Genomic DNA, 25,061 nt, shown 5'->3' with positions numbered 1-25,061 from the left:
ATTTTATTGCTACAAGCTAAAACACTAATTAATTCGGAGACTTAACTTGATAATATAATTATATATTAATATATTTAATAATATTAGTTTTTCTTTGTTTATTTTTTCATATTTTTAAATAATACTTTATTTTTAGTAATATATTGATTAAAATATGCATTATATTATATTAGATTAGCCTTCAGTATTGACGTATAAATAGTAGTAGAATTTCATATAATATGCACTTTTTGTTTATCATTAACTATAATTAACAACAATAATTAATTTTTTGTTCATTTGATAACCATTTGAATTCGATTTACTGAGAAATTTATCGTTTGATTAACGATAGCAATTACTTTGTGATGTTTTGGGTATTTTTGGCTTAGCGTGCGCACGGTCACACAGTCACACAAACGCAATTTGTTGTTTTCTATCATCATAGCTGGTAAATTGATGTGAACCCAATTGGGCCTCAATGTGCTGCAAGGCTGCTGTTCCAAGCAAACTCAACTCGGCATTCGATTTAAAGCTTTGTGTGTGTGTGTGCGAGTGTGTGTGTGGGAGGAGCAGTGGGATTCCATTTATTTTCGGCCACACTGAGAATTCCAAACGGAACGCGTGTAAAGTTTTTTATGAACGCAAATATTAACGGAGGCGCGGCTGCCTCTGGAGCTGGAGCTGTTGGTGGAGGTGGAGGTGGAGGCGGAGGCGGAAGTGGAGCAGGTGGAGGAGGTGCTGCTGCAGCTGGAGGTGGCGTTGCAGGAGCCGCAGCAGCTGCTGCTGCTGCTGGCGGTGCTGTAGCTGCTGGCGCATCAGCTGGAGCCGCTGGAGCCGCTGGAGCTGGAGCTGCGGCACCTGCTGTTGGTGTTGTGGCAGCTGGCGATGCTGCAAATTCTGCCAGTGGCAATAACAATGCAAATCCAGTGGCGGCCACAAATGGTGGCAGCGAAGGCACCACAACGCCCCTCAACGAGGATCAGGATGCCAAGCGACGCAAATGCCTGGAAACAGACGAGGCACAGGATGGCGCTAGCACAGTGAGTATGCATATTCCTCAAGAACAAGACAACCAACTACATAGATATACATTGTATATGGTACTCTACATGTAACTAATCCTTGTTTATGATAAACAGATGATCGATGCGAATAGCGTGCTGAACAAGATTGCGCATCTGTATGCGGACAAACTGATGTCGGACATTGTGCTGCTGGTCGATGGCAACGAGTATCCGGCTCATCGTGTCATTCTCTGCGCCAGCAGCGATGTCTTTCAGGTGATGCTCATGAACCCGGAGTGGAATGAGTGCAGCAAGCGTGTCATTGAGCTGCACGAGGAAGCCTGCTGTTCGGCGGTCTTTCCACAGTTCATCAAGTATCTGTATGTGGGCCACATTGAGGTGGCGCTGCAGACGGTGATGCCAATGCTGGCATTATCCGATAAATACAATGTACGCGACCTCATCGAACTGTGCGTTGGCTATATGATGAAGCATGTGGCGAAGGCGGCAACCAGTGGCTATTTGGTCTCATGGTTACAATATACATTGTCATTTACGCCCACGCATAATGATCTCACCGAAACGCTGAAGCGTTTTCTCAAATGGAATCTGGGCATGGTCGCTGAATCGAAGGATTTCGTTGATATGGATCCGGCCATATTGCAATTGCTGTTGCAGCAGAATGACATTGTTGTCGCCAGCGAGTACAAATTGTTTAACATATTGCAGACGTGGCTACTGCATCGTCACGATCTCATCGAGGCCACCAGCAATCTGAGCGCCGAAAAGAAGGCCAGCAGCTTTGTGGAGCTCATCGAGCAGACGGTGATGCATATACGTTTCGGGATGATGACACCCACCGAGCTATCAAAATTGATGTGTGTGCCGTTGATTAAGTATCACAATAAGTTCCTCGTTGAGCGCATTGCCATCGGTATGAGCTATCAATCTGGGCAGGAGGATCGGGTGCGTGAGGTGCGCTATTCGGAGTGCGGGGAGCTGCAATTTACGCCACGTCTCTATTGGAACGATACGTGGAGTGTGGGCATCGATGTGCCCAACTTTGATGAGATTGAGGACTATAAGAACTATGTAACCTGCTTCTTTTCGCAACGTCATATCGCCGAGACTGAGGATGGTGAGTGTTGACATTTTCCAATTTGCATTAAATTACGTTACGTGACTTTTTATATATTGTAAAGTGACTTACCGGTTTAGTAATTAGCTTAATTCGGCACAATTCGGATAATTTTGAACACAATTCTATAATATTCCGTAATATTTCTACGAAGTTATTAGAAAGTCTATTTTAATACTTGTTGACAAGCTGAAATGAATTCTGTAAGTCATCCAAAAATTCGTTACGCTTATTAGATATAAAGTTTACTACTTTGTGTGCTAATATTTATCGTTATTATTCCAATGCATTTCACCACAGAATGAAATATTTCTAGTCAAGGATCTGAAATATCTGATGATATATCTGATATACTGTAAAATTTGTTATTTTCTAACATATATGCATTTCGTGAAAAACTGTTTTCATCTTAATGTTTTGTACAATTTTAGATCCCTGCATGACTTGGGAAATCGAATTCTTTCCGCGCGGAGTAAAGTACAATAAGGCCAAAATGGTGTGTGGCGAGGATGTGCCCGGCTGCTCACTGAACACGGTGCGATTGCGCGTCACCTGCAAGCACAACAACATCGAGGAGGAGCGCTTCAAGGTGCGTCTACTACATTACACTTAAATAACAATTAAAATGAAATTGAAATTTACAGATTGCTGTGCTGATTGTTGGAGTGCAAAATCAAATTCCGCACATACGAACCGTTGTGGAGCGAACAGAGTATTTTTCGGATGAGGCGCGTGTCATCAATTTGGATAATCTATTGCCATACGAGGAGCTGGAGCACACATCGCCCTATTTGAGTCCCCATCTGACTGGGAATCAGCGCAATACGCTCTCCCTGCACGTGGTCATCACACCAATGGATGCGCACACCTGTCGCGATACGCCGCCATTTCAATTTTGAACAACAAAAAGACACAATCCACAATATCCAGAATATGTGCGAATTCAGATCTATATATGCTATATATATGTATATGTGTATATATATATTTATGTATATACATAAAACAAAAACAAAGTGTGTAGAATTTCGATGGAAGATCGTTTTGAATTGCAAATTGAATCGGAATTTACATGATTTGCAAATGTATTTATTCTGTGTGTATGTTTTTTGCATAGCGATATAGCTCTTAACCATTTATTTCTTCCATAACTTTGTATAAATGACATGAACATACGATTGCAATACGTTTGTAGAGTGTTTAATTCTTATTTCTAAATAATTATAATTCAATTATGTTTTTGTTTTCTTTTTTTTTGTGTTCTCACATGGACTTGAAGTTATGAAAGAATATAGAGAGCTATTTAATTGATACTTGTATTTTGGAATTTAACTTAATAACGATTATGGCGGGCATAACGAATTTGGAAATGCAAATGTTTCGATGATGAACGTTGATTGATATATAGTCAAAATGCAATTAAGATTGTTGTCGTCTGGTATTGTCGGTTTATCAGCAATGCAAAAAAAAAAGAAAAATATATATCTTTGTACTCTTTTAAAAATAAGTTACACTTACACACTATAAAGTAATTGGTGTTAGACTTTTGTTGTTCAACTTCGATGTGTTGACGTAAAAGTAAAAACGTTTTGCCAATTAAAAGCGCTATCTAACGTATCCGCATCCGTATCCGTATCTCTGCTGTATTCAAGTATGAGTATCTTTGTATCTGTATATGTGTATATAAGATGATATTCTTAAGTCAAATCATTGCGTTTAGCTTAACTCTTTTACGTGTTCTTGTTTTCGTGTAAATATTATCAGCATGTCGGTCTTAACTATCTCACTACATGGCTTTTTGTTATACCATAAGAGTACACCTAAATCATCATAAACCGTAAGCTTCTCCGTAATAGATAAATACGATTGCTGTGTTTCGAAAGTGCAAGTAATTGTCCATGCATCCGAAGAGTATGGCAAATACACAATGGATAAAGCAAAGAGCGAGTGAACGAGAGAAAAAGAGAGAGATAGAGTGAGATGAAATGTACATAGATACAAATGCATCTGCAAGTACGCTACAATTTACAGAGATACATATATTTATACAATACATACTATATTATGAAAATCGTACATTATTGTTACATACATACATACACAAATGTATATGCCTGAAGAAGGTTTCCTGCAATTCATTCTCGTGTTTCTTCTCCCATCAATTTCAATATTTTGTCAATCATTAATTCAATACTGTGTTTTTTTTCTAATTCGTAGTTTTCAGTCTATGCTAAGAACTTCTGTATTATTATAACAAAATACAAAAAAAAACTGTATATCGAACTTCTTATCTCAGATCGGCAAAAACAAAAATAAATCGATTCTCGTAATTCCCAAAAATGATATGAATGCAGATCTTCTACCCTTGAAAACACCTTCACCATTTGATGAAATTTCAGAGCATTAACTGAACTATGGACTACGAAACTTAAGAACCTAAACCGTCATATAAAAAACGCAATTTTTGTTTTCTCTTGTATTATTTATTTATTTTGTCAACATTTCGAGACGGTTCCCCGTTGGCAACTGTTGCCCAGACCATATACCCAACTATGCTATTGTTGTGGTGCTCTGCTAGACGATGAGGAAGAATAAGAGCAAGTGTCTCAGCGTGCGCTGACTTGCATAAATTTATAGAGTGGCGATTATAAAGTTTAGCGAGGCGGGTATTAATATTTTACAGCTCAGTTAACCCATGTTGTTAGTTGTGTGATATCGCGTTTTAATACCCTGTAAAGGAACAACATAGGGTCTTTTATTTCCGGTGGTGATATCATTGCATATTTATGGGAGCGGCTGCATCTTCTTGTTGCCTCAAGATGCAATCTTTGTTGTTTATATTACATTTTATTGCACTAGAATATTTATTTAAAGGTTAGCTATAATTAAAATTAATACTAACGCTATTGATAAAGCAATGGCAGCGAAGGCCTTCAGCTAATTATATTATACTCATTTAGTAAGTTTTTTGTTTTATAAAATGATAATTATATATTTAAAAAAAGTGATCAAATAGGTTTCTTCACAAGTTGCTTATTATTTATTATTAACTTTTCGAAACATTTTCTATCTTATTAATGGGTATATTTGAGCCGCTATTTTCACGCCTTATCCAGTGTTTTACGAGTTTCAGCATCAAAGAAGTATTATCATGGCTATAAGCACACAAATACACACTTTGTTTTACAGAACCCAATTGTAATCGGTCTTTCTAATGATAGCCGAGTGTAAAGCATTACTTCAAGATAAAATTTGGTAAAAGAGGAGAAGTGATGTTCCCAGCATGCCAGTTGAATTTCGGCAGTGCCAGCAGTCGCATCAGTCGCATCTCCTCCAGTGTTAGCTGCCTATATATAAGATCCGATCTGATTCGACCGCTGAGCCTTTTCTCTTTTTTTTTATTTAGAATTATTATTTTACTTATTTTTTTTTCGTTTAACAAAAATGGATAATTCCGGCTATGTGATTGATTGCGAGCATGAATTCGGTGAGTTCTCTTTCTTAAAGTGACACATCAAAAAGAATTATTGAGTCTTAAAGTTGAAAGTGAAAACTGATAACAGATTTTCAAAAGCAGCGCGTAAACATTTGCTTTACAAAGGGGCGTGTTTAATTGCATCATAATTTGTTATATGACAGCAATTGACTTAGACTTATCTTTAATATCCATGTTGCTCTTGTGCCGTAAAAAAATATCTAAGAATAGTGTATCGTAAAGTGGCTTTGATTTATACATAAAGTCGCTGCAATAAACGTGATTACACGTTTATGTTTATGTTGATCAGCATAAACAGTCGTGTAGATCAAAGTATGATAAGGATACAATCTATCATTTCACTAGAAGATCGCACTTAAATGTCCAGATGGCATCTTTAAGTCAACTGAAGATTATATTCGCAAATTGATTTAAATGGAGCGTGTATAACTTGAGGACAGCTGTAAACAAATAAAGAAGAATCGATAAAGGTCTTAGTAAATGTTCCAATAGTTCATATTAACCAAAGTGATTCACATTTTGCGCAGCCTGAAAGTATGCTACAAAAATGTTGTTTTCTACACTTTGCTGATTAGAAAACTGATCCTAGCTCCGTCATTTTCTAACGTATTTTGGGCGGACTTGTTGCATTCGATTTATGGGATCGAAATCTATCGATTGACATCAAAAAATTATAGGGTCATCTAAGAATCCAACCCTTGTAAAATTTTGGCTTCGGGGCGCACGGAAAATCGTTATAAACAAAAAATTCACAATATCTCGAAAAGTTACCGGACGATTTGAATGTCATTTGGCTAGTTGTTAGCCTCATTAAATATAAATTGTTTGCCACTAATTTCATCTTGATCCTGCAAAGGACTTCTAAGATATGGCTACTTTTTTGTAAACAAAAAAATCCTTTTTTCTCAGCCGTTTGAAGGACTTTCAAGGATATTGTTATACACTTGATATCCTTCCATCAATATCTATCGATGTAGAAAAGGACATCCAAATCGTTCTTAAAATGGACAAGATACAGAGTATAATTTGAATTTCGGACCACTTTTGCATGCCACCTTGAAAAATTTTTCGAAAATTTTTTTAGTTGAATTCTATAAATCCTTAAATGCAAATCGGTAGTGCTGGCATCTGTGAGCACAAAAATGCATTACCTTTTAAAATCCATCAAGATCCTGCCGAGTTGCAAGCTATATTCACGATATCCATTCACCTGAGCGCATCCTCAAAGTATGCTACAAATTTTATTTTTGCACATGTTTGATTCGAGTTTGTTAATTCATTAATGGCTATTCCGTTTACAAAATGGCAAGTTGTTACAAGATTCTAAAGAATTTAGAAGGATATTCGACGGCAATACAAGCGACTTTTTTCTCTGCTCTGCGTTGGATTTGCCAGACTGCCAGCCAACAGGTCGTATACGCGATTGCGATTGCTATTTGCACGCATAGCAATCAGCTTTTGTCAGCGAGCGCACGCTCAGTGATATTCGGATTTATGGCAACAAATTTGTTGATCACATGCTTTGCTTTATTGTCAACTGAATTAGAAGTTTGTATATTAGATTTGCTTGAATTTCAATATTAGTGAAAATAGGAAGAAGTTTGGCTTTATATAGTAAGAAAGTACTATGTGTATTGCTCTGCATTCCAACTTGTCGTATACTCATTGTAATCGAACTTCTTTAAATGGTGGAGAATCGGCGGATATTTTTAAATGTTGACCATTTTTATACCCGCTACCCATAGGGTAGAAGGAGGCATCTCCGACCCTATAAAGTATATATATTCTTGATCAGCGTCAACAGCCGAGACGATATAGCCATGTCCGTCTGTCCGTCCGTCCGTCCGTCCGTCCGTCCGTCCGTCCGTATGAACACCTAGATCTCAGAGACTATAAGAGATAGAGCTATAATTTTTTTTGACAGCATTTGTTATGTTTGCACGCAGTTCAAGTTTGTTTCAAATTTTTGGCACGCCCACTTCCGCCCCCGCAAATAAAAAAAATCGAATAACAAGCGTAATTTTAAAGCTAGAATTGCGAATTGTGGTATATACAATAATTATTATAGTAGTTATGATTCCTGAAATCTGATCCTGCGATCAGATAAAAATTGTCGAAGTTATTAAAGAAATACTTTTGTATGGGCAAAAACGCCTACTTACTAGGGGTCTGAGTTGCTTTGGCTGACAATCTGGTATATTGAGCCGTCTATGGTATATTTTGAATGCGGTACTATATCGATATACCACATATACCGTTTGGTATATTTTTAGTATTTTTGCAGTATATTTGGTATATTTTGAGAATAATACCGCAAAATATATTGCTTTTATTCAAAATGGGTAGCGGGTATCTCACAGTCGAGTACCCTCGACTGTAGCTTTCTTACTTGTTCTATACTTACCTGTTAATAAAATGCTAAGTGCATTTTTTGGAGGATTATTAAAATTCTTGAATGCAAATCTATACTGGTTACGAAAAATTTACATTAGTGTAAAAAGCTTTTTAAAAATTACTTCGAACTTTAGTACGATAAACTGAACCATTAATGCACAGCGCCAAACCCTCAACCGAAAATCCAAATAAAATTTGACTAACAAACTTCGATGTTGTCTCTGATATTGACTTTCGGATAAGAAAGCCAACGCACTGAAAAGCCGTCCAACTTATGGCCAGAGTTGCCAAAGGACATCGGTAATGCACAAAACGCAAATGCACTTTCGCTGTTTAATCAACTTAAAAGTGACCCATTTCCAACTTCAGCAATTAGTTGTTGGCAATTACAAATTTCGTAGCGATTAAATCGATAGATTTGTTAATTTTTTGTTGGTTTTTTTTTTTTTGTTCCAAGCAGTCGCTTGATGCGCCGCTGCAATTTTATTATTGATCTTCTAAGTACACGGTAGTATATGTATATGTAATATGCATATGTCCATCAGATTCAGATACAGGATACAATTTCTAGTATGTCATAAAGCCATATACTTTTAGTTATGTGGTACATTATCTCGTTCTATATATATTTCATTAACTGAATTGTGTAGGAGAGAGTGTGTTTTGTGTATCTGAGATATCCATATATAGTATATAGTATGTAGGTAGTATGTCAGTATGTACGTATGTATGTTTAGTATTTTCTTGGTATGTTCAATTTCAATTCTCAATTCTCAATTCTCGAAAAAAAATGCTCATGCGGTTTGCAGTTCCTTTATCCTTTATCCATTATCCTTATGAGTGGAGTGTGCCACAGCAGAATGCATTGTATAGTTTTTCATTTTATAGGGTATATACGAGTATGCTTCATATATGTATATATAGATATAGTATGTATCTAGAATGTTTATATGTGAATGTGTGTGTATGTGTGTGTATTTGCAATTCGTCATGCAATACGAAATAATCAAGAGAGAGAATAAAACAACTAAAGATTGAAATACATTTCGAGATGCTCTCACGCTCAACATTTTGTTTTGTTAACTGTCACAGTTTTATGTTGTTTGAAAACGTTTTTGTGAATATTTTTTGTGTTTTTTTTGGTGTCGTGTGACGCGCCGATTTGTATCTACTAAATATATGTATGTCTGCTACATATTGTATATAAAAAATCCCATTTGGAAATAATTATTGTATGTTTAAAAATCTATTTCAAAACTGTACTAAAATTTCGAAAACATTTCCGATTTGTTTTTTGGTTTTTCTTCCATTTCACTTAAGATTATGTTGAACATTATTTTGTTTGCACGTGTCGTGTCACGTGGCATTATTATCGTGCTACTCACAAAAATTTGCTACATAGGAGTACGATTATATATATATAAATATTTTAAAAATGATCCAAATCGAATGCTATTCAAATCTTAACATAATTTCAAATTCAATTTCATTCACTTTGTTTTTTTTTTGTTAATATTTAATATTTTTGTTTTGTTTACCGTGCTATTCACAAAAATGTCTATATAAAAAATGTTTTGAACAATTCGAAAAATCTATTAATAAATTGAACTGAATTTCGATTCGTAATTCGTATTTTTTTTGTAATATTGTTGTCAATCACATTTTTATTTTATGCAAAAAAAAAAAAAAAAAAAAAAAAAAAAACAACCAACAACATTAATATCGAATATGTATATATACGATATATTGATGTAGATATACAATATAATTTCTATGTAGTTGTCGAGTGCCGTGCACTTCTGTTGTTGTTGTATGTACAAATACCATATAACTGATATATACGCAATATCTGATCAATCTAATAATATGTCGTGTTCATGTATCATGCATATTTCTTCATTCTTTTTTTTTTTCTTTTTCAAGCTGAACCCGCTCGCAATTGTGAGTGTGTGTGTGTGTGTGTGTGTGTGTTCATGCAGATGCCGTGTGAGAGTATTTGGATAATTATGTTTGTGGGACTAGAGTTAACTAATTTATTCATCGTATATATGTATATATATTTGTAGTATTTATTGTAGTTGGTGTAGCATTCGCTAGCTGCCTTTAAAGCAGTGTCCTAGGTGGGGTGTTGTTGCTTGCTGCCGCTGCTGTGTGAGTGACGCTCTATATAATAATTATTATAATTGTTATTTGTTTGTGGAGTGGGTCCCGTATAGGTACATCGTTGTACGATCTATCGCTGTACCTAGCTATCGTTTAACTATCGTGTATGCAGTGAATGCTCTCGCCGTGCTCTCTCTCTTTCTTTTTTTAGCTCTGTAGTAAGTAGTAGTCGAGTATACAAAGTTGTATTTTGCTCCGCTCTCTCTTTCTCTATCTTTCTCTTTATTTTCCTCTCTCTTTCTCTCTATCTTTCTTTATATATTATGATATATATCGGTAACAATTGAAGCCGTCTTGTGTTATGCTTTCTTGTGTGTATGTGTGTTGTACTAGGTGCAGATCAAAGCAGATCTCTTCATCGACTGATAACTGATTACAACTCTCGTGCTTATGTGTGTGTGTGTGTTTGTGGTGATATGACAGAGTTCGAGTCCTGCTAAACTACATACAAATCTTTGGCCAACGTTGTACAAAAAAAAAAAAAAAAAACAAACGAAAAACACAAAACCGAAAGTAAATTCACTTCACATTTACTTCTCGAAGATGAGCTCGCCGGTGAGAAAGGGATTGAGATATGTCTGCGCATCGTAACCCGATACGGTTGCTGTTGTGGTGCGACGACGCGCCTGCGCACCACCGCCACCGCCGTTGCCACCGCCACCGCCTCCGCCACCGCCGCCCCGCCGCTCGCTATGCACATGACTGTGACTGTGGTGCATGGGACGCTTCTCACTGTTGCTGGGACTCAGTATCAATGGGATGGGCATCGAGGTGTATAGCTGCAACTGCGGCTGTTGCACTATCGTGCCCGCTGCCGGATTCAGCGGTGTATCCATGTAGCCATGTGGCGTTGCTGGCGTCGCTTGCTCCCCGCCCAAAGCGAACGCTGCTGCTCCCGCTGCTGCTGATGTTGTCGATGCTAATGATGAGCTGCCAATGAGGGGCTTCTTCTGGCCACTGACACCGCCACCGCCACCGCCACCGCCACGTGATCGATGATGCTTGTAGTGGCCACGATGTGTCTTACGCTTCAGATGCATCATGCTCATCGCATTCATATCGCCCGGCGGCGATGTGTCCAACACAATGGGCATGTGATGTGGCGACGGTGGCACCGCAGCAGCAGCAGCAGCTGCCACATCCATATTGGCAGCGGGTGACTCGAGTCGAAAGGCTGACGAATCGCTGTGATTCTGTTGTGATAATGACGATGCGCCGGGTGACAGCAGCTTCTTGAGTGGATCACGCGAATGGGGATGCGGATGTGCTTGGATTATGGTCGCTGTGGCGAACACCTCCTGGAAGCGATTGCTTGCCTCCAGCTGTTGCAGCTGCAGATGCTGCTTCTGCAGGAATTGCTGACGCTGCTGCTGCAGATGGTTGAGGATGCGATATTGATCGAGGATGTGCCTGTAGAACTGCTCCGCGGTGACTTCCGATGAGTTGAGTAGGCGTATGGCTATTTTTTCGGGTATCACAATTTTATCTACAAAACGGGAAAAGAAAAGAATGTGTAAATCAAATTAGTTCATTCAAAGAAAGCAAACCGCAATTTGAATGTGACTTAAATCTGATAATCTGTTGTAATTAATTTACTAGAAATATGCCAAGAAGAAACTTTTCACAAAGTTTTGCGCACTTTTCAAAGTTTCTTCATTCTCAATATGCACAAGGTTTGCAAGTGTTTATTCGACTGCGAGATACTCTCACTGATAACTTCATGTAAATTATTATTTTCATTTGAATTTAAAACAGGTTTGCTGTTGATGCAATTTAAAATATTTTTCAACTTAAATTTAGCTGAATACAATTCTGATTTATGAATTTCTGATCGCATTAAAACTTAATCCAATCAAAGAAAGACTTTGTAACCAAGTTTGTATTTCATTTAATGTAGCGTAAAAGTAGAATAATAAATCAAGTTAAGCACATGACTACGCTATATTCATATGTATAATATGCAACTTGCATTGCTCTAGCTCTTCAAGTTTTTTAAATAAAGGTGTGCAAACAAGCGGACGGACAGCGCGACGGACGCTTGGCAGTAGTAATTGGATTACACATTCTTCTACATGCAAAGCTTTAAGTTCGACAAAAGACATTTTGAGAACCAAAAGGAAAAGAAACGAAACGAAACGAAAGGAAAAGAAAAGTTTTAGTTCGCTTTATTTGACACCCATTGTTTTGCGAGTGGAAAACTTATCAAAAGGTAATTAATTATCATGGCATGCTGCAAGGCATTTCAATAGATTGAATGGCAGTTGAAAAGGAGCCAGGATATGAATGCAATGAGTGCTCATTGTGTGGGTGTATGTGTGTGTGTGTGTGTGTGGGTGTGTGTGTGTCGCTTGAACTGGTTTCGAGTGCTCGGTAAATTTGCAGTCGCTGAACCAATTTCATGGTTAGTGACAATGCGTTTATTGAACCGCAAAAGCCAAGCCAAGCAGATTACACACACAAGCGTATATATATATATATATATATGACTATATATATGTGTGTGTGCATGTAGTATGAGATAGCCCATTGACCTAATTTCGAGTTGATTTACTGAAACTGAAAAGCGACTACAAGCAGAAACTTCGACGCCCTTCCGGTATGAAGAGCCGACGGCGTGCGCCCCTAAAAAAAAACCGACACCCCAAAAACGAGCCGACACGTTCCGAGTCGTTTACCGTTATATTGTTAGTCCCCCATCGCAAAAAGGGAGCGCTGCATGTGGAAAGAGTGGAAAGGAAAGAGTGTGCAATTTAGCCTAGTTCTATGTTATGTGTGTGTGTGTGTGTTTTGTTGTTGGTGTTTGTCCCAGTTTGATTTAGCGGTCCGGCCTTAATGGCCAGCAGTTGACCACATGCCACCCTTGCTCCCCGATTCCTTCCCCTACCCCATAGTTCACATAGTTTTAAGGGAGTTGCTAGTTAGGGTCACCGCAACCAGAATGTTGCGAAAGTATGAACATTCTTTACAGACGCCGTTCGTCGTTTGTTCCCATGAAAACTTACCGCACTGATTGGCCTTGGTAACAAAGGGTCGTATGGTCGGATCCCATATGAATATATAATACAGCGACAGCATGATGGCCGCCAATGAGACGCACAGCACATAGACGGCAACGGTGAGGATGCGGATGACCTTACGGTTGCTCTGCTGCGGCTGATAGCAACGGCTTATTGTCTCCGTGGGCGGCAGTTTCACTTTCTCCTCCAGCGAATTGACTTTGGAATTCATTTTCGCTGTGTGCGCCTCCGCTTAATAACAATATGTTTTGTGTAATTTACAATTAACTTATTTAACGTTGTTTGTTATTCTTACGCTTCTCTTCGATTTGCTTTTTTTTTTTGATTCTCAAAACTTTTGATTTGGTTTCAATTGAATTTCAACTCAATGGGCTTGTTTGATTGTGCTCCTTTTTTTTTTTGCTTGAGTTGTGTGTTTGTTTAAGCACTTTCCTCTTTGATATGTTCAACTTTGTTGTTGTTTTTGTTGTTCGTATTGTTATTGTTGTGGCAGTGTTGCAACTTTAGTCTAATTGTAATTATACGAGTATGTGGTACATAAATGCAATATTTCTTGTAGTTTTGTAGCTGCTATTATTATTATTATTATTGTTATTGTTATGCTTATTAATATTATTGTTATTGTGACGCGTCGCTCTCTCTCTCTTTCTCTGTGTCTCTCACTCTCTCTTTCACACACTCTTCAAACTGTTTACAGTTGCAGAGTCACTGTGCTGTGCATACAAAACGCTGCCAACCGACGCGTCGAGCGAATGCAAGCCAAATGACGCCCCAACGCAAAAAAGCTTCAGCCAAAAGCAGAGCCAGAGCCTTTCTGCTGCTGCTGCTGCTGTCGTTGCTGCTGTTGCTGTTGCTGCTGCTGTTGCTGCCAGCGATGCCGTTGGCTCCTGCATCGGCATCGACATCGGCATCGGCATCAACATCGCTCGTCGGCTGCTGTTCGCTTCGTCGGCTGCAGCCTTCGTGTTGTTGCCTGGCTGCCTTCCAGACCTCCCTTTGTCCCAGAACGATCGTCAGCCTTAAATCGTTGCTGGTTGCTGCTCTTTTCGGTATTTTCGCATATAATTTCATTCATAAAATGCCTGTTTACACCACACCCGCCTGTTACGGCTCCTTCTGCTGCTGCTGCAGCTGCTGATGATGTTTGCTGGCTGTTGTTGTTCCGTTTCATTTGCATACACATTTTCATCGTTGGCCTGTGAGAAATGCTGTGTCGGCGTTGCATACAACCGCAGCTGGCACGCGCCGCTGGCATTTTGCACAAATAAACAGGCAACAACAGCAACAAGATGACGGCGACGGCAGTGGCGGGCAACGTCACGTCGGCACGTCTTGCTGCGGCCTGTCACACTGCGTTTTTATGTGTCAAGAGCGAGCTGCCCGCCCACACACACACACACACATACACAGCCAGTCAACTAGTCATCCAGTGAGTCAGAAAATCGCTGAAAACTGCGCGCCCGAAACATTTCCAATTCCCCAATTTCCAAACAATTCACTCTACGCCCACGTTAAGTTATTCGCATATCCAAATGCAAATGCAATAAAATTGAAAACAACATCAATCAATTTGCCAAACACACACACACACACATAAGACGTACAAAATCATGGCCAAACATTCATGCAAATGCAGTTGTTGTTGTTGTTGGCGCAAAAATTGCATTGCTAAATGCCGTTGCATCTTCATTCCTAATGTTCGTATCGCGTGACCATGCCCAGGCGCAACCTTCGCAAGAGGCGTCGCGAAGGACATCAGAGGGCAATGCAAGTGACTTTTGTTGCTGTTGCTGCTGTTGTTGTTGTTGTTGCGCCTTTTGCTTGGCCAACTTTCGCTGTTCGCCGAGTCCTCCACCTGCATCTGTTTCTGTTTCAGTTTCTGCTTTTGCACCTGCGCTGCTTTATTGCTTTATTGCTTTTTCCTTTCCCCTTTTTTGCGTTGTATGCAAAACATTTTTTTTGCAACGGGTTTGCCAGACTGCCAGCCAACAGGTCGTATACGCGATTGCGAATGCAATTTGCCCGCATAGCAAGCAGCTTTTGTTAGTAAACGCAAGCTCAGTGATATTCGGATGTGTAGCAACAAAATTGTTGATCACATTCTTTGCTTATATATTAGATTTGTTTCAAAATTTAAATCTATCAGACATGAAAATTCAAGTTTTTAAAGTCTTTGTGTTCGGTTGTACTAAGATTATTGCTTTTCATGCTAACAAGTCGTATACGCGTTGCAATCGCAATTTACACGCGAAGCAAGCAGCTTCAGTTAGCGCAAGCTCATTGCTATACAACCATAGCTACAAGCTTTTTTGCTGTGTTAATTAGTATTCTATAAAAGTCGAATTTGTTAGATTTTTAGTTTCTGATGGAGATAGCTTAAAAATGTATGTTTTTCTGTATTTATATGTATAAAATAGTTAAAAAAGTTATACATAATACATTTGCTTAGCTTCCTTAACTTATTTTAATAAAATTAAATGCACACTTTTGTATTTTTGAGCAGAAAATTATATATTTTTAAAGTAAAAGCAAGCCTCAAAGGCAAGCAACTTTACAGAGTAGCGTCTTGTTGGGCAATTTTCACGCCAGGCTCGTCAAAAACTCTTACTTGTTTTCTATTTCGATTCGGCAAATCGTTCGTCGCTGGTCGTTCGCTCCTTGTTGGACTGGAGGTTAATAATCTGCAACTAGGTCACTAGGACAACGAAGCGAGTGCAGCTGAAAACTGAGCGAGCGACACAACGACAACGACAATGACAGCGAGAGCGAGAGCGAGAGAGAAAGTGTACGGGCAACGGCTTGGACTACGAGCGATTTGCAACGTTGGCCATTGATTTTGTTGTATAAGCTTTACCCACACTTACACACACACATGGTCGGACACACACATTCATCATGTTAGCTCACTAGAATGTAGGCCAAACACGCATACACGCCCATTTCCAGTGCTTGCACCCTCATTTCGCCCCCATCCCCGCATTCCCAATCGCAACCACGACCCCAAAGGGCAGTTGGACGAGTAGCGACAGCAACATTGTTTTAAAATGGCCCTCAAGGAGTCTTCGCTGCCGTCGCAGGTGGCGCCTCCTTGGACAAAAAAACAACAACAACAAGCACATTCAGTAAACAACAATAAAACAAGAAGAAGCATGTGCAATAAAAGTTGTGCTGAAATCGAAATTTCGCTTGCCAAACATTTGCACATCGTACAATTTTGGCATAATAAACAATGCTGCCAAAGAGAACATATTAAAAAGGGAAAACACATCTTAAAGCATGTACATAAAATAGTACATGAAGTGACTTTTAAACTAGTCGACTGCATATTTGAATAACACAAAAACACTTGCAATTTATGACATGACTTTGCTCGGTAGATTGCAAAATCATGTTCGTAGTTGTAGGGAAGATAGTGAGATTTTTGGCTTTACCTATAAGCTTACTTATCTGTGAGTTAAAACATGTTTTGAAGTTGGCCTTTAATATTTATTTCATTCATTCTTTTCATTTAATTTATATTTAATAATGCAATACGATTAGCTAGAGACTATGTTTTATCAAAGTACGTAAAATAGTAAAAACGTTTATTATTTTTATACATATTTCTTTCTCAATTTAGGAAAACTATATGATCAAGTCTTGTTATATACATATTCAAGAATTGCTGAATTATAAAATCCAGTTTCAGAGAAGTAGTGAAATATTAATATTTTTATTTTTGTGTCAAGAAAACTGCTAAGCATTAATTTAATTATGTTCTAATACCAAAATACCTCTCTTCTTACCTATAGATTTGGTTTCTTTTATACTTTTCTGTATTACGAAATTTGCAAAATGTTAATTAGGAGATATCTTAATCATATTTTTCATGAAGAATTATTTCCAAATACTTTTATGCTCTTTCCTCTAGAAATATTTTCGAATTGTACTAGAATTAATATCTTTTAATTAAAGATTATCGAAAATCATTTTAGTTTCTTATTTGCATAATGGAATATTTTTCATTGCTTACCATTAACATGGTCGAATATTGCACAGGGAATCTTTAGCTAAGTGTGAAGTACTAGCCAAATGCTGGGGATTTCTTTTGTCCCTTTGAAGACGGGCGGCATACGCGAGTCCCAGAAGAAAATGTGATAGATGGACAAGAAGAAGCCCAGACAACAGAGACCGCATAGATAGACGACGATGACAAAGTAACGGGCTAAGCGCTCCGAGCACGTTGGCTCCGCAAACACAATATCCTCGAGTTGCGGGGACTTTGGCACATAGGAATATGTGGATCGACGCGGTGTTCCGCTGGCCAAACGCACACTTCGTGCGCTTCTCGCAGACTGTTGACGTGGCTGTTGTTGTTGCTGTTGTTGTTGTTGTTGTTGCGGTGGTTGTTCCTCTTCCCTAACATTGGAGCCAATGAGATTGACGATTTTGGCCAAATTGGCAGCAGCTGCCGCCGAGCTAGCATCGGCGGACATGCTGAACGCGTTTAGGTTCTAATCTCAGTATCAAAAACCTGGCACTTGGCAGCTAGTAGCTGGCCTGCCTTGCTTTACAGCGCACCGATTACTGATTTCATTGCATTGACGCTGTCGTCGATTAAATCAAAATCGGATGGCGTCGCGTCGCCAAATGCATGACGCAAGCCAGACTAAATTACTTCGATGCGGAGGCGGGGTCACGAATGTGAAGGAGGAGGAGGTGAAGGCGGCGGCCTCTTGTGGAGGTGCCGATATGAGGTGGACAAACCAACTCTGCGATTTAGTGGAACGTGCAAAAGCGGATTAGTTTTGTGCGTGTCTGTCAACTTTTGATATTAGCCCCGGATGCAGACAACCTTCCCACAATACACACAGTCTGTCCCTTCGCTATCTAGTCTGCTCATTTTCACAGTTTGCCTAGCCCTCCAGTCCATCAAGCATATGTTGTTCGAGTTCTCCTCTAGTTGCATAGTTCTTCTATTTACTTTCTGCTTTGTTCCCTTGTCTGTAGTCTCTTTGTCTATCTGGTCCCCCTGTTTGAGTGTCCGGACTGTCAATTCTATTCTCCCTCGATTCCCTATTCCCCAAGCCACCTAGATTCCCCGCCTGATTTGTCGCTTTGTGAACCTGTGCTCCGTGGAAACCCCTGACTCTACATTCACCCAGTCCGCTTAATTCCTTAGTCTCTCTAGTTCCATAGTTCGTCTATTTACTTGCTGCCTATTTCCCCCCTAAGTCTATCTGGTCTCCCTCTCGGATTGTTTCCCCGGACTGTCTAATTCTTGAATTCTCCTTACTTCCAGTCATCTATTTCCCCCGTCCTTCTAGTTTCTTAGGCTGCCCTTAATCTCCCTCTGCGATTGTTCTCCCGGACAGTCAATTCATATAGTCTCCCTAATTCCTCAGTCCCTCTGGTTCTTCAGTATGTCATCCTTAGTCTCGCTCCTTAGTCTATCTGGTCTCCCTGTCCGATTGTTTTCCTGGACTCTTTAAACCTTGAATTCTCCTTAGTTCCGCAGTCCTCCTGCAGTCCCCTTAATCCATCTAGCTCCCCTGTCCTCCTAGTTTCTTAGGCTACCCGTAGTCTTCCTCTGTGATTGTTCTTCCCTCCCAGACAGTTAATCCATATTGTCTCTCTGATTCCCCAGTCCCTCTGGTTCTTCAGTATGTCCAAATCCCCCTTAGTCTCGTTCCTTAGGCTACATGGTCTTCCTATCTGGCTTTTTTCAGTACTTCTAGCTCCACAATTCTCACGTCTGTTCTTTTTTATTAGTTTTATCATCTATCCTCGTAGTCTGTTTATTCCGTCGTTTGCCGAGTTCACCTCCCATGTTCTTAGTTCCCAAAACTAGGGAGACCTTTACATAAAGCCGCATCTTACACCCCTTTCTCCGACCTTACAGCAGGTATTGCATTACGCCTAGTAGGCCTAAATTAATCCGCATAGTTAGCAGAAAGCGTGAGATAGCACAAGGCCCTGACCTGTGGCAACAAAATACAACACTCACCCGATTGGTTTCGTTACTGATGGCATATGATAGGGTCCGCTCTTCGTTTCTCGCTCTCTTTCTCTCTCTCTCTCTTTCTCACGTGCTGTCTAACCAATTGGATGCGTATGCTTGAACACGGGAAGTGGCGGCATGCGAGAGTCCCAAATGAATAAATAGTAAACGGCCAGGGTTAGACCCATGCCACTGACGCCTCCCATGTAGAGCATTAAGGTGAGTAGACGAAAGGTTTTTGATTCGAAGAAATCGTGTGATTTTGGAACTTGAATTTCTTCGTCCTTTGCCTCATTGACCACGGCGGCCAGACTCGATAATGTGATGCCCGATGGAGCCGACATAGCAATGCTGTTACAATTATTTTCAATTTGCCAACTGTGGCGTATACGTAATATTCGCAACTAGCGAGCACTTGTCACACTTGCAACACCGAACACCGAACAACCAAAAACCGAAATGCCAAACGAAAACAAACAAAACAAATACCGTTCGAATCAGCGGTCTTCCACGGCTCTGTGTCTCTGAAGGCGTACTGAATTGGCGCCGGACTTTGTCAATAGACCGTTGTGCACGTTGGCCACAATTTTCCGTATTTGCCACATTTGTTGCATGGTCTTTGGTCTTTGCTCTCTCCTCGGCGTGTTGATTTCTGTATTTTGCGGTTTCTTTATGGCTGCTTTCAGTTGTTGTTGCCGCCGTTGTTTCTGCTCGAACGAAAGCACCGAGTGGTGAGGCATGCTCGAAAAGCAGGCAGCGTCTTGGCCGCGACGTTAATAAGATTCGACGATTCCCAAACCCCCGCCCAAATCCCTTCTCTCAACCCAACTAGCTATCTGTCTCATTAGCTACCTTCCCTTCTCCCATTGTAACCATTCCTTGGCGTGCCCTCATCACGTGCTCACTTCTTTAGCCACTTGACCTGGTTTGATTTGTTGTCAACGTCGTCGCATCGTCATTTGTTATTGTGTTCTTTTGTTGTGACTCGTTGCACCCTGCACTTGCACCCTAGCAAGGTATACCCAACACGCAGAAGCTAAGGGTTGCCTTATCTAACAAATTGTAGCATACTTTTCAGAGTCACCTGATTGCCTTATGCAGCGAGGAGATTAATCTGCTCTTCGTGCTATGCCAACATTTAATATTTTTACAAAAATTATAATTAAAATTCGAAAAAGAAGTCTTAATTCAAATGCTTATGCACTAATTAAAGTTTGAATATGTAAATTGCACAATTACTTTTCATTAATTTATATTTTCAAAATCAATTAGGAAAATTTATAAGCATTTTTAATATATTTAACTGCTATAAACTATTGAGCATAGCTTTCAAATTTGATATTATTAAAAACAATCAAAAGAATGCTCTAATATTATTATTTAAATCACTATTGAGTAATTTAATAATCATCTATAAATTATAGTATACTTTTAAGAGTCGCGTCCTTTCCTTTTTAATAAGTCTAAGAAATTGGCCAGTTATTGTGTTGATGCCATAAAACTAATTTTCTAATACTTATATAGCATAGTTTACTTCCTAGTGAATTATTCTAAAACTTATTTAGCAATTTCTATTTCTGCTTCTACTTTTCTACTTCAATTTTCTTTACTACCAAGCAATTTTAGTAATTATATAGAAATTTGTATTTTATAAATTATTTGTTAAGAAAGTATTTATAATATTTACATATATGTTATTATTGAAGTTTTTGATATTCGTATCTTTTGCAATAAGGAGAAACTTTTATCCCTAAAATCACAGATATTACTTTCTTCAAATAAGTTCGTAGAAATACTTGATCTAAGAGAATATTTCTGATTAGTTTATATAGATATTATTTGAGCTATTGAGTGCCTGCTTTCGTTTTTTTCTAAGACAGGGTGCTCGCGAGTCGAGTTGCCTCTGCTGTTGTTTACCCCAATGAGGCATTGGCAAATCCAATTAGACATGAGCTCGGATGTTTTGCTACACGTTGGGGGCGTGATTGTGGGTGTTATGTGCTGGGGATTTGAGAGGTGAGAGGTGGCCAGGGGAGGCACATGAATTGACTCACCTGGTTCACTGATTCGGTTGCACTTCATTGGTACTCGTGCACCTTTTGCACCGGATGACCGCCAATTGAGACGGGGAACTTGAGATGAATGTCCGGCATGCGTGAATCGAAAAAGATCAGATAGTAGAAGGCCAAAACCATGCCCAGGCCACTGATGCCGCCCACATAGATGAAGAGCGAGAGCAGACGAAATGTTTGCGACTCAAAGAACGCCGACGGTGGCTGCTCCTTGGGCAGACGGACATCGTCCGACAACGGTTCCGTCGACTTGGCCGATGTGGCCATCACTGCTGTTGTGAAGCTGCTGCATCTGGTTGCTGCTGCTCTTATGGCGATTGCCAATTATGCAAATTACAAAATCCATTTAATGCAAGCCGACATCTTGATTGACTTTGATTGACAATAAAAACTTTTTTCGATTCTTTTCGCAGGCAATGGCAACGGCAACGCAGAGAAATGCCAAACGAAACCCGCTCAGAAGGAATACAGCTTTGAGGAGGCCATCACACTGACAGGTGTCGGCAGGTTTCACCTTAAGCTGCTGCTCATCTGCGGCCTGTGCTTCATGGCCGTCATGGTCGAGATTATGGGCGTCAGTCTCATAATGCCGCTGGTCAAATGCGATCTGCAGTCGACGCTCGAACAGCAGGGATTGCTCGCCTCAGCCGGTTTCCTTGGCGTTGTGCTCAGCTCACATGCCATGGGTTTTCTAGCCGATACGTGGGGACGTGTTGCCACATTGCGCTATGCGATGATGTTCAGTGCCATCAGTTCGATTGTCTCCGCATTCTCGGTTAACATCTGGATGCTAATCGTTTGTCGCTTCCTCACCGGCTTCTTCATCTCCGGTGGCCAGGCGTGTGTGTTTAGTCTGTGTGGCGAGTTCCATGGCAGCAAATCGCGAGTGCGTCACGTTACGTTGCTCTCCTGCTTCATGTGCATCGCCATGATGTTTGCACCAGGTATGTGAATCATTTAAGACTTTCAACATTATAGTATCTGACTCTGTATGCTGTTTATATTCACCTTCTGGAATACAATTTGAATTTTTTATGAATATGGAAACTAAATAAATTGAGATATTTTCAAATATGTGTGTGAATTTGTATGATAATAGAAGAAAACAAATTTTGCTCCTTTTCTGCAAGTGCATTTCTGAACTGATTATTACAAATTAATTGAAATTGTATTACGCATGAAATCATAAATAACATATATAAAAAGTAAAACTGCTATAGTCGACTGTAAAATACACGTTTTCCATTTTCAATACCATCGAAATAGTGCAGTATTATTCTTAAAGTAAATATACCAAAAAATACTCAAATATACCGAATACTATATTTGGTATATCGATATACTTTTACATACAAAATATACCACATTGGTAATTAAATCAACTAATTTTGTCCTGAAAGCAGCAACCACATAAAACTTTAATTTTAAGTAGGAAAGTCGAGTGTGCTTGACTGTGAGATACTCGCTACCCATATTTAATCGAAACAAAACGTAAAATATATATTTAAAAAGAATACTAAAATATACCGAAAACTATATTTAGTATATCGATATACTTTTATATTCAAAGTATACCAAATTGTCAACCATAATAATCAATTAAGCCCCGATAGCGGCAGATATTTTCTATCACATCAAATTATTTCTCAAAAAACTACTACTAGTTTGATCTGAAGCAAGTTAAAAAATGCTCAACAATTTACACACACAAGTTGTTTAACTAATAATTAATAATTAAGCTAATTAAGCTGTTAATCATATTCTTATTTCTTTGCAGCTGTGGCCATTGGCATCCTTCCGCTACAGCTGGACTTCTCGCTCTTTAGCATGGCATTCGGTTCGTGGCGTGTCTTTCTCATTGCCGATGTCTCCATTACGCTATTGGCGCTGTGCGGCCTTCACTTGCTGCCGGAGACACCAAAGTATCAGCTGGTGCAAGGTCACCTGGCGGAGGCATTGCAAACGATGCGCTACATTTACGCACAGAACTCGGGGCAATCGGAGGCGGATTTTCCCGTGGAACGCTTGGCTCAACAGAGCGGCGGAGCGAGTCTGTCGAGTGTGCATGGTTTCTGGGATGCAGTGCGTCTCATTTGGCATCAGACTGTGCCACTTTTCTATAGGTCACGGATAGCGCACACTTTGAACATCTGCCTGATGCAGTTCTTGATCTATGGCGTGGCGCAGGGCATCTTCATGTGGTTCCCAACCATACTCAATGAACTGGGCAAGGAGACGTCACAAGGATCGCTGCTCTGCGCCGTTCTGCAGAGCTTTAGCACAGCTCCCGATGCGCCAGTTGATGGTGTCTGCATTGTGAATCCCGATATAAGCACCTACCAAGTGATGATCACAATTGGCGCCGCTTTCACAGTGATTTACCTCATATTTGCCTACACCATCGATTATATTGGCAAGCGCAATCTGATCAGTGAGTATGCGATCAACATTGCAATAATGTTTAATTGCGATTCAAGATTACTTTCGCCTGGCGTTGAATTTTATCATCAACAACTAATTGCTAATGTTAGTTTTCGATTTGCACGTGAACGTTTTAAAAAGCATTTTACGATTTCTTTTATCACATGCAAACTATGTTTTAAAATCTTCTGCAATTTGGAAGACTTAAAGCGGGTCTCTTAAGTCTCTCGAATTTAACACCATCAAATTTATTTAGCACTTCTATCCTTTGATCTGCATTAGTTTGCTTTAAAAGACTGTATTTTATAATGTAAATTGATGGACAATATCAGTAAGCCATAAAATAATACAATATTAAAGTTTATTAATTGGAAATTGTTATGAGCGATCAAAAGTAAAGGGTCTATAACAGTCAAATCTTGAGCAAAGTTTTCTTACTTTTTGAAATTTGAAGACTGCTATTTTTATAGTGATAGGGATCTATCATATAAATTTTAATTTTAACTCTATAATACTTTTGATATTTTCACAATATTAAACTTTGCCTTATACCTTCATTAGTAAACTACTTGAATCCTGGCGAAGTCTATCTTCGCTTGGCTAATCACTTGGCGCTTTCAATTTCCCAGCGATTTAAATTGAATCATTAAATCGATTGATAGAAATTGCAATTAGTGTCATTATTAAACGATCTTTTTAAATCTTATTCTCTCTCTCTCTCTCTCTCTCTGTTTCACTTTACAGTTGTATGGATGATATTGACCATGATCTTTTTGATATTGTTGCACTTTATCACAACGTCTGTCCTAGTGATTATAGGCCTGACGATCGTCATGGCTATCGGCAACTGCGGCGGTTTGGTCAGCACCATCGCAATGGAATTCTATCCGACACAGATCAATGCGATGGGCATGTGCTTCATCATGATGATTGGACGCCTGGGCGCCGTGGTGGGCAGCAATGTAATTGGTCGTCTGTTGTTCAGCAGCTGTGACATCACCTTCTGGACATTGCTTGGATTGGTGTTCCTGCTCAGCTGTATGTCATATTTTCTACCCGATCAGTCCCAATCGAAGATTCGGTTTCGGATTAGTTCTAAGTAAACTGTAATCTGTAGATTCTATTCTAAGTTGTGCCAGAAATTGCATTTTTTTTTTTTATTTTTATACAATCTTAACTTAAGCCGCAAAGAAACTAATTTAAATCGAGATAAAACAAACAATTGACCTAGTTTACAAGGCGATTTTATTTATGATTATATATGATTAAAAAATAGTTTTTATAAATATTTCAGCAAGAAACAAGTATAGCATATAAGTTATTGCCGCTATTGAGTTACTATTTTTGTTAGAAATAAATAAATATTTTATTATAAATTGAGAGCTGTTCAATTC

The 25,061-nt window shown here is 39.2% G+C and overlaps 6 protein-coding genes across 7 annotated transcripts; 2 read left to right on the top strand and 4 right to left on the bottom strand.

Annotated features, from left to right (window-relative positions):
- The first annotated feature begins 380 nt into the window (after positions 1-380).
- LOC117575491 (BTB/POZ domain-containing protein 17) lies at positions 381-3,437 on the top strand. Its single transcript, XM_034259730.2, has 4 exons — positions 381-1,022; positions 1,122-2,124; positions 2,556-2,713; positions 2,769-3,437. Exons 1-4 carry the CDS (start codon positions 618-620, stop codon positions 3,021-3,023), a joined length of 1,821 nt encoding a protein of 606 aa, XP_034115621.1. The 5' UTR covers positions 381-617; the 3' UTR covers positions 3,024-3,437.
- Positions 3,438-10,390: 6,953 nt separating this feature from the next.
- On the bottom strand, positions 10,391-21,319 carry LOC117571062 (protein doublesex). 2 transcript variants are annotated; one of them, XM_034253041.2, is made up of 2 exons: positions 21,229-21,319; positions 10,391-11,663 (listed from the first exon to the last, which is right to left on the bottom strand). In XM_034253041.2, exons 1-2 carry the CDS (start codon positions 21,254-21,256, stop codon positions 10,708-10,710), a joined length of 984 nt encoding a protein of 327 aa, XP_034108932.1. In that variant the 5' UTR covers positions 21,257-21,319; the 3' UTR covers positions 10,391-10,707. The 2 variants fall into 2 exon arrangements, with proteins under 2 accessions (XP_034108932.1, XP_051860682.1); XM_052004722.1 differs by lacking the exon at positions 21,229-21,319 and adding an exon at positions 13,180-13,488.
- On the bottom strand, positions 17,258-17,838 carry LOC117571076 (uncharacterized). Its single transcript, XM_052004739.1, is given in 2 exon segments — positions 17,258-17,290; positions 17,292-17,838. Coding segments are annotated over 2 exon segments (411 nt in total). The 5' UTR covers positions 17,670-17,838.
- On the bottom strand, positions 19,181-19,730 carry LOC117571093 (uncharacterized). Its single transcript, XM_034253078.2, has one exon. The coding sequence runs from the start codon at positions 19,516-19,518 to the stop codon at positions 19,270-19,272; it is 249 nt and encodes an 82-aa protein (XP_034108969.1). The 5' UTR covers positions 19,519-19,730; the 3' UTR covers positions 19,181-19,269.
- On the bottom strand, positions 21,229-21,632 carry LOC117571082 (uncharacterized). The gene has a single exon (XM_034253068.2). It carries the CDS (start codon positions 21,511-21,513, stop codon positions 21,253-21,255), a length of 261 nt encoding a protein of 86 aa, XP_034108959.1. The 5' UTR covers positions 21,514-21,632; the 3' UTR covers positions 21,229-21,252.
- Positions 21,633-21,655: 23 nt separating this feature from the next.
- Positions 21,656-24,990, top strand: LOC117571053 (synaptic vesicle glycoprotein 2C; the record flags this gene model as incomplete). Its single annotated transcript, XM_034253024.2, has 3 exons — positions 21,656-22,190; positions 23,024-23,677; positions 24,412-24,990. Coding segments are annotated over 3 exons (1,548 nt in total), but the record flags the coding sequence as incomplete, so codon positions are not given.
- Positions 24,991-25,061: the final 71 nt, after the last annotated feature.

The sequence above is a fragment of the Drosophila albomicans genome, chromosome X (assembly GCF_009650485.2).
Source record: "Drosophila albomicans strain 15112-1751.03 chromosome X, ASM965048v2, whole genome shotgun sequence".
NCBI classification, from domain to species: domain Eukaryota; kingdom Metazoa; phylum Arthropoda; class Insecta; order Diptera; family Drosophilidae; genus Drosophila; species Drosophila albomicans.
The sequence above is the reverse complement of the archived record's forward strand: the minus strand, read 5'-3'. Positions and strand labels throughout refer to the sequence as shown.